This window comes from Nelumbo nucifera, chromosome 3, assembly GCF_055504915.1.
Source record: "Nelumbo nucifera cultivar China Antique chromosome 3, China Antique-T2T, whole genome shotgun sequence".
NCBI classification, from domain to species: Eukaryota; Viridiplantae; Streptophyta; class Magnoliopsida; order Proteales; family Nelumbonaceae; genus Nelumbo; species Nelumbo nucifera.
The window spans coordinates 29,609,497-29,619,452 of record NC_142651.1 but is presented as its reverse complement, the minus strand read 5'-3'; the positions used below and the strand labels follow the sequence as shown (position 1 = coordinate 29,619,452).

The window sequence follows — 9,956 nt, the reverse complement described above, 5'->3', positions numbered from 1 at the left end:
TGTGACACTAGCTACTATATTGATTCTTATCCAATGGTTAAATTTAAAAATAAATGTTTTATATGCATGATTGGCTCACTAGTATAAATAGATTCACATCTAGATACAAATCTAATGGTTTTAAAAACAGAACTTATTTATTTTGAGGTAGGGTTTATGAGTATTCATTATCCATGTTTATTTATTAGTACGTATGTGATGCACCAGAATATATTGGTGCACTGGCATGTAAGACACTACCTAAAAGGCAGGTCATTGGACTATTTTTTCAAATGGATAGCTGATGGAGGAATCGTCAATTTAATAAACATTTTGATTGTTTGAACTATAGACCGGTCAGGCGGCCACTAAATTATGTTTGTCTCGGAATGCAGGATTGAATCTTGCTGTTTTTGAAAATAGAACCATTGGTGAATACCCCTACTTTAATCAACAACTCTCAATGGTACAGGAAGTCTCAAACGAGAGATGGATCTCTGTATGACAGAAGAATTTTTACAAGGAGGAGAAGTAGTCCATAGACATGAGTTAGGTTTGTCGATATAATAATAAGATAAGTCAAAGTATGTGCTGCCCTATTCAACTCGCCTCCGTAGAAATTTCTTAGCAGTAAAAATAAATAAATTTTTCATAGATCCTACGTAAATTTAAAAAAAAAAACTTTGATCGACCAACTTTTTCCTCTCAAAATCCAAAAATTGAATGAGCCCTAAAGACTATAATCACCAAGATCGACTGATAGAGCTGACTATGATTGGTTCATCTAGATACAAATATATCAACCCTCAAATAACAATAGTATGCAATTTGAATTGATGAGCCTAAAATGTTTTAGCTAAGAGTGTTAGGATTAGGTGTTGATATTGTGCATTCGTCCTGCTTATGTGTAACAATTTTTTTTGTCGATATCGTGCTTTTTTGGCAGCTATTACTGCAGGAGTTGAATTTACTTCTTTTGCTGAGGCCGTAAATGATGAAAAATGGAGAGATGCAATGCAGAAAGAAATATAAGCACTTGAAAATAATTAGACATAGACTGTGGAGCCTTGGCAATCCGGAAAACGAGCCATAGGATGCAAAATGGTGTATCGAATCAAGTATAACGCTGATGGGACAGTGAAAAGATACAAAGCCCGTCTCGTGATTTTTGGGAACAAGTAGGTTAAGGGAATTGATTATAATGAAACTTTTGCCCCATTTACTATCCGTACCTTCCTTGCAGTCGTAGCAGCTAGAAATTGGGAGCTTCATCAAATGGACGAACATAACGCATTCTTGCATGGTGACCTTCATGAGGAAGTCTACATGCAAATGCCTCCTGGTTTTCAGTCGGATAAACCAGGTATGGTGTGTCGGTTGTGAAAATCTCTATATGGCTTGAAACATGCACTGAGATGTTGGTTTGCTAAATTAACCGCAACCTTGAAGACATATGAGTTTCAGCAATCATGTTCAGATTACTCTCTCTTCACCTTTCATCGAGACAAGGTGAATGTGCTTGTTCTCGTGTTTGTAAATGACATTATCGTGTCAGGTAATGATCGTATGGCAATTCAAGTCTTCAAGAAATATTTGAGTGACTGCTTGCATATGAAAGACTTGGGACCATTGAAATATTTTTTGGGCATTGAAGTTGCCCGAAACTCAACAGGAATTTTTCTGTCTCAACGTAAGTATGCTTTGGATATTATCTCTGAAGTTGGATTACTTGGTGCAAAACCTGCTCCTTTTCCTCTTGAACAGAATCACAATCTCGCCTTGACAGAGGGGCCTCTCTTATTTGATCCTGAGCGATACAGGCGCTTGGTGGGCAGGCTTATTTATCTCTTAGCAACTCGTCCAGAGTTGTCTTATTGTGTGCATGTTCTGTCCCAATTTATGTAGCAACCGCAGGAAAGACATTGAGAGGCTACATTGCGAGTGGTACGCTACTTGAAAGGAAATCCTGGTCAAGGAATTCTCTTGCTTCAGATTGTGACTTATAGTTATATGGATGGTGTGATTCAGACTGGGCGAGCTGCCCTTTATCTCGACGTTCTCTGTCTGGATGATTTATTCTGCTTGGGAAATCACTTATTTTCTGAAAAACTAAGAAGCAACACACCGTGGCTCGTTCTTCAGCAGAAGCAGAGTATCGTTCTATGGCCACGACCACGTGTGAATTAAAATGGCTGAAGGGATTGTTATTGGCTCGTGGAATTACGCATTCAAACCCAATGCGATTATATTGTGATAGTCAGGCAGCCTTGCATATTGCAGCAAACCCAGTGTTTCATGAGCGTACGAAACATATTGAAGTAGATTGCCATTTTGTACGTGATGAGATTCAAAATGGTTGCATTTGTCCTGCTTATGTGTCAACTACCGTTCAGCTAGCTGACATCTTTACAAAGGCACTGGGTCGCAAAGAATTTGAGTACTTTCTCCGCAAGTTGGGCATTCACAATCTGCATGCTCCAACTTGAAGGGGGGCGTTAGGATTAGGAGTCTGATCAGTATTATCTTGTTTGTATATATCTTCTTATCCTTCCCTTATCATGAATGGTTTAGATAGGATAGGAAAGATATGTTTGAGTCCCTGTAAACTTAGGAGTTCTAGTTGCCAGATAGGAGGTTCGTTCATGTGTATATATACTTGAATTCTCAATGAATAAGACAGATAGAAAGAAAAGTATAAATCAGTAAAGCTCTGCTTTTACAAAAAGCACCAAACATACTAAACACTGCGTTGGTTATAGTAGATTAATGGGGTTAGTGATAAGCATGCCTAAAGAGACCGACTACCACAAAGTTGGAAAGCCTGCTTTTTCATGGTTTGATGTTTTGAATTCATGCCTCCTCAATACAAGAGATGCTGCATAACCGACATCACCTCCCACCCGTGTATTGGGATAACTATGAATTCACATATGTGCCCCATAGAGGATACCCAACAGCATATCCCAACCGTGTATTAGAAATATCTTCCACTAACAACATAGAGAAATATTCCTAATGCACATTGAGATGTACATGTAGAGTGTTTATGAGGCCAATATAATATTGTTAACTGCAGAAGGTGTTTCCAATACATGTTGAAATGTGTATATGGGGCACTTGTGGGGCGCCAATCTGATCTCCTCACAACCTCTACACAAGGGATTGGCATGGCTACAATATTAATTGCTCTAAACTAATTGGGCCTAGCTGTACATGATTAGTATGACCCAATAATTGCGTAGTCCATATGAATTTCTGGCTAGATGTATGTCCGAAGAAAAAAAAAAACAAGAAAAAAGGTTTCTGATGAGTAGGACTGTGAGAGGCCCAGCCAGTGATTCAAGGTCTTATATCTGATCAGTAAGACTACATTTTTTCAATGTCTTGAACAAGTATAGTGTAAATTGTTTTCTTTCTAACATTGATAAATAAAGTCGAAGTTGTAGGCTTGTGATTCAGAAATTCATGCGAGTTTCCTTTTTTATGTCGTAAGGTCTTCATAGAACCATAGTCTTGGATGTTGTTAAACTTGAACTGGACCAGACCGTGAGACGCATGGATTTCAAACTTTTTACGGGGCGTTGTACAATATGAATTGTTTTTTTTTTTAAGGTTTTAAAAACAAATCATAACGATCTTGTTTGAAAACAAATTATTTCTTAAAACAAAAACATAAAAAAACATCTTGGTTGTGTACGTGTTTTTTGGTTTCATAATTAAAGCTAAAAACATGTTTTTGAATTTGATTTCAAAAACATGTTTTCATCTAATTATTCAACATCATGTTCTACAAATCATATAATTTCTATATTAAAAGTTTTGTTTTCGTTTTAAAAACTAATATTTTTCTTGATTTAAAAACATGTATTGTTTTTCAAAACAAAAACCAACTTGTTTTTCACTTTAAAAATAAAATCAGAGTTCAAGAATATGTTTTTGATTTTTTGCTAATGTGGCAATTTCAAAAACAAATGAAAACAAAAACATTCATGTTGTAAAATACCCTCTTAGGGGCATTCTATAAATATGTTTTTCTTTTCATCTGTTTTTGGAATCACTGCATCAGAGAAAAAAAAAATGAAAATGTGTTATTGAACTATATTTTTGTTTTCAAGGAAAAACAGGTTAGTTTTGTTTCCAAAGACAATACATGTTTTTTAAACCATTAAAATATTATTTTTTAAATAAAAACAAATTTTTAATATAAAAATTATATATAGGAAACACGATGTCGAATAATTAGATGAAAATGTATCTTTGAAACCAGATTCAAGAACATATTTTTGGTATCACTTCTGAAAACAAAAAACACATACAATCAAGAACATGTTTTATGTGTTTTTGTTTTAAGAATTCAAAGCAATCTGTTTTCAAATAAAATGGTTTTGATTTATTTTTAGAACCAACAATAATAAAAAACAATTCATCTCGTCAACAACACCCATTAATAACATTAATTTTTAAATTCTTTAAAAAACAAACAAACAGCAAAAGAGATATCCCAAGCAGTTTCCCCACGGCCACGGGTCAGCAGTTTAAATCTCTAGATCAATAATATTATAAATTATAAAATAAAATTATTAAAATCATGATAGATTAAAATAATAAAAAAGAAACAGCAAAGTATTGTAGAAAATTTTCCTGGGTATACATCACATTACGAATAAAACTTACTTTTATTAATAGTGGACAGAACTAAAAATATTAAAAAGAATGACAAACGCCACATTCTTCAATGCTTCTATATGTTCACACAAGTAGTTTCCCAGCAAATTCCCAAGTTTTTGTGGGTTGAATATTATATATATCTAGTCTTTTAGTTAAATCCGATTTCAATCCTTGCCTGGTTAATTAGTGTAAGCTAGAGAGAGAGAGAGAAAGGTGGAAATGGAGATGGAGGTTGAGAAGATCAATATATCAGCTGAGGCACATCCCATGACTGGAGGAGACGGCCTTTATAGCTACACGAAAAATTCCGATTATCAGGTGCCTTTACATATTCTTCAATTATATATCAGACTCCATCCATGTTTTCATGTCTTTTCTGCTTGATAATCCATGGTGATTATTGTCATATATAGTAACACTGACCCAAGAGAAGAGAAAACATGGCATGTTTTGCAGAGATCAGTTATACATGCTTCCAGAGAAATGATTTGCGAGGAAATCTCCAAGAAACTTGACATCAAACCCATCTCTTCTACTTCCTACCCATTTCGTATTGCAGATTTGGGCTGTTCGGTTGGACCCAATACATTTTTTGCGGTGCAGAACATAATTGCAGCCGTAGAGAACAAGCTCCAAATTGAAGGCCTAAGTAGTTCTGGCATCCCAGAATTTCACGTCTTCTTCAACGATCATGTCTCGAATGATTTCAACACACTCTTCGCCTCCCTCCCTGCCGGCAGGCTCTACTTCACGGCTGGAGTTCCTGGATCTTTCTATGGTCGTCTATTTCCAGCAGCCTCTCTGGATTTTGTGCACTCCTCTTATGCACTCCAATGGCTCTCTATGGTGCCAAAAGAGGTGACCGACAAAAACTCTCCTGCATATAACAAAGGGAAGATCTATTACGCAAGTGCCTCAGAGGAAGTAATTCAGGCTTATTCAACCCAGTTCTCCAAGGACATAGGGACCTTTTTGTCTGCTAGAGCAAAGGAGATTGTCTGTGGTGGGATGATGGTCCTTATCATGCCAGCAATTCCAAATGGGACCCCTGTTTCTGAGTCCACTGGTGGCATTTTGTATGATCTTCTAGGCTCCTGCTTCATGGATATGGCAAAGATGGGATTAACTGATGAAGCCAAAGTAGACTCCTTCAACCTACCCATGTATTTGGTATCTCCCCGGGAGATTGAGGATCTGGTAGAGAGAAATGGTTATTTCAGCATTGAGAGACTGGAGCAGATTACCAACTTAACAACGCCTGATGTGCAAACAGGTACCATGCACTTAAGAGCTGCCATGCAGGGAATCATCGGGAAACACTTCGGAAGTGAGATCATAGACCAACTGTTCGACCGGTTCTCTGAGAAACTTGCTGATCAGTCTTCCTATATTTTCAATGCAAGGCATGAGAGAGTGACTCAATTGCTTGTCGTTCTCAAGCGCAAGCTGACTGATTAAATGATGCCGAGGCCCCATATCTTTATTGAATTGTGTAGGAATTAAGCTGGTACCGTAGAATTGTTCAACACATAATGCATGCAGATGAGTCATGGATATTTTTTTAATTTATTTTTTATTTTTTTGTTGTGTCATGAATGATATTGTGGGTTAAAGTAATGTGATCGTATGGCCATAAGTCTTCAAATATATATTATTTTTATGGTAGGGTGAGAGGAAATTACCTAATTCATGTTAATTAAGATGCGACTGTTAAACTACCTTAATGGTTCACCATAAATAGAAAGCATTTAATGTTAGGGGTGCAACTTCAAATCAGTGCAATGCCAGTTTAAACAGTTTTTACAGCCTTACATTGGGAATATCTCCATACATATGTGTTTTACTTCATGCGAAAATATTTCTAATGCAAGATTGCAAGAGACAATTCAAACAATATGAACATGGGCTTGCACTATCCAAAGCTAAATTGATCAACTTCAATAGGATTATTGGATTGTAGATTTGTTAAATTTTGAATGGGCCTAATTTTTAATATTTAACCATATATAGGGAAAGCATTTAGTGCTAGATGACCTAAGACAATGTAGAATGGTCTTCAGTTTGAGCAACCACACTTGCATTCCTATTGTGTGCTATTATCATTTAATTTACAAAGAATTATCAACTTATGGTGGCTCTCAGTTGTTAAGTTTTGCCATTAGAATTGGTCTGTTTCTTGTTTCTTGGTGAGAAGTTTTCTCTATTACCCATAATCTAATTTACATAGAAATTCCTAGCTCTGTCTCTTAGATATATCTTCTATAAGTGAAGTCCGCACCTATCAACTAATTATTGCAAAACACACAATACCTTACACTTAATTAAAAATCATCAGGATAATCACAATTATATTGAATGAAAGAAATATCAAGGGATTTATGCATGTCTGATAAAAAAGTCACTAATAAGTCTTTTTTAAAAAAGAATCACTTATAGAAAATTATAAAAGTGAATTGAAAGCTGCTTTTTTTCAGCACTTGGAGAAGTGTTTATTCGAATGACATGAAACGATACAGTCCCTGATATTTTTTAATCCCCAAACTACCCCTGCGGGAAGATTTTCTTCTCTCTTCTTCCATTCAAACTCCAAACACAGAGGGGGCGGCGCACGATACCTGATCTGTGACCGACGACGACGACGACCAACCGTGGATCAGTCGTTTTTCCAATGTCGACTACCGATTTATGCATTTCTTCGTCAACTTGGACTTTTTTTTGGGCTTTCTCAACGCCTGAAACTCCCCGTTTAATTACTTCTCTGAGCCCGTTCTGTCTCCAGGCTATTGGTTATGTACTTATGTAACCCTCATCATCTGAACGAGCTCGAGAGCCATTGATTTGATCGTAAATAGAGCTAGTTGGATCCTCATGAGTGTTTTTTGCTTGATCTAAAATTGAAAATCTCTGTCAAATTAGTTTGTAACACAGTTAATTGGCTCAACTTGAGTGAGTGATCACATGCATAAGGCGACAGAAACAAACTGACGCAAGTATGATTCATCCATGTCAAGTCAGTCTAATAATGACTAATGAGGGACACTCGTGTACAAGGCTTCAAGCAGATACCCTCTAACCCTCCCCAATCCATGCATTTGAAATTCTTCAGAGAGAGAGAGTGGTGGCCAGTTGGCCTGGAATGAGTGCCAAACGCATGCAATTGTTCTTAATGGAACCACTAACTGCTTGAGGTTCAGAAATGACTGAACCAGCCAGCTCAATTGGGTTTGTAATTTTGAATGACTCCCACCTCCTTCCTTTCTCTCTCTCTCTCTCTCTACCCAATCAGAGAAGTTCAGAAAGTTCAAAAATTTTGAATTCACATGGAAAGATAGTTAGACCCAAGTAATTGTTCTTAATGGAACCATTAATGCTTAAGCTTGAGCAAACCAGCTAGCGCAATTGGGTTTGTAATTTTGAAATAACGACTTCTTCCCTTTCTCTGGAGCTAGAACCCCATGAAATAATGAAATAATGAGCCCCTCATGCATTCCCATGCACACTCTTCTCTCTACTTCTACCCAATCAGTAGTTCAAAACCATGTGCCTAAGCTGGAAGATTGGCATTGGACATTGGTTCAGGACTTCAGCCCTGACCTTTGCCTGAACCCTTCTGGGGCATTCTGGTGTTCTTTTCTGCTAAAGTAGGTCCACCATGAAAAAGGAGATCTGGAGCAAATATTCTATACGTACTTGCTTGTCTGTTCTTTTCTCAGCTATTTTGAGATCCTGAGCCTGAGGATATGTATTTACTCCAACCACAGGAAGAAAAATAAAAGCTAGCTAGCATTCAATGATTCAAATTCCAAATCAAGTCAGGGTTTAGTATGGAAAATTTAAAGCTGAAAGTAATTTCTGCAAAGCAAGCACAAACAAACACACAATAGAAACAAATCACGAAAGCAACCACACACACAGAAACAAATCAGCTTTGAATAAATAATTTGCTGCTGAGTGAGAATATTGCCTTTGAATTAAATAAGAGACTTGTATAAGTAAGATCTAAAATTCGAAATAGTTTTTAATTGCACTACATGCAAAACACAAAACAGTCAAAATTCCAAGCAAGTTTACCAAGTTATAACCTAGGTTTTCTATTTATTGATAAGGTTTTAGCAAAATCTAAACATTTAAAAGCATTTAGGAACTATATTAGGATCAAATGCCAATGTGTGTGTGTGAAAGAGAGAGAGAGAGACTTACCTGTCGATCTTCTTTTAGAGTTGGAGTTTCAGCTTTTTGCTCTTTCTTAAATCAAACATAGAGAGAGAGAGAGCAAGAAGAAGATGAATTGTGAAGTATATAGGGCAGTTTTAAAAGACTACCACTAAAGATCAATATTTCTAGCGGCAATCGCCAAATAGCTAGTTCAAAAAATGTCACTAGAAATGTAATTTTTTGTAGTAATTGGTATGGGGAGGGGTTTTGTAACCGCCTCATATATCACAATATAACAATTGGAATGGAAAAGTACTACTAAAATGGCTGATTGGAAACAGAGCTCGTGTCCGCTTAGCGCATTGACAAGCATCACAATATGCATCAAGTGGTGAGAGGGAAATCCCGAGAAGTAAGGATAAGCGAGACCTGGATGCAAGGCCAAGGCACATATGCCACATTTCGTATGATGATGTGGAATTGGTGAGATGAGAAGATATAAGAGAAGAGAAATGGATGTAGTAGAGGTCGTCTTGAAGTTCATCCGTTCCAATTGTGGTCTTCAAGACATGGTTTTATATGACATAATGAGTGGCAAAGAAAGATACAACACATCGAAATTGTTTAGTTAGTTCGCTGACTGAAAGAAGATTACAAGTGAAAGCAAGGACATACATTACATCACTAATAGAGAAACCAGGAGTTAGCGAGACTGTGCCATGGTGTGAGACAGAAACAGTAGCACCAATGGGTAGATGTACCAATTTTGGATTAGACATTGTTGGAGTAGTAAAAAAATAGGGATATATTTGATATAATGTAATCAGATTCACCACTATCAAAAATCCATTATATTTGATATAATGGATTAGCGAGTTTGAGTTTGCCTCTGCCATCACCATCAAGAGAGCGTTGGAATGTTGATGTAGAGTAGGATCAATGAAAAAGAGGAGAGATTCTTAGACTAGGACTGATTAACTCTAATACCATGTGAAATGGTATCAAATGAGGAGAAGAATGCAATGAGATAATATGTAAGTGGTATCGAATGGGAGAGTAATGCGATGAGATATTTTATTATTTGACTATACATACATACATATATATATACTAGTAAATTCGCATGTGCGTGTAAATTTTAGATGATGAAAATA

The 9,956-nt window shown here is 36.5% G+C and overlaps 1 protein-coding gene across 1 annotated transcript; it reads left to right on the top strand.

Moving 5' to 3' along the window:
* Nucleotides 1-4,718: 4,718 nt before the first annotated feature.
* Nucleotides 4,719-6,390, top strand: LOC104610728 (loganic acid O-methyltransferase-like). The gene is made up of 2 exons (XM_010277526.2): nucleotides 4,719-4,965; nucleotides 5,104-6,390. The coding sequence occupies exons 1-2, from the start codon at nucleotides 4,867-4,869 to the stop codon at nucleotides 6,103-6,105; spliced, it is 1,101 nt and encodes a 366-aa protein (XP_010275828.2). The 5' UTR covers nucleotides 4,719-4,866; the 3' UTR covers nucleotides 6,106-6,390.
* Nucleotides 6,391-9,956: the final 3,566 nt, after the last annotated feature.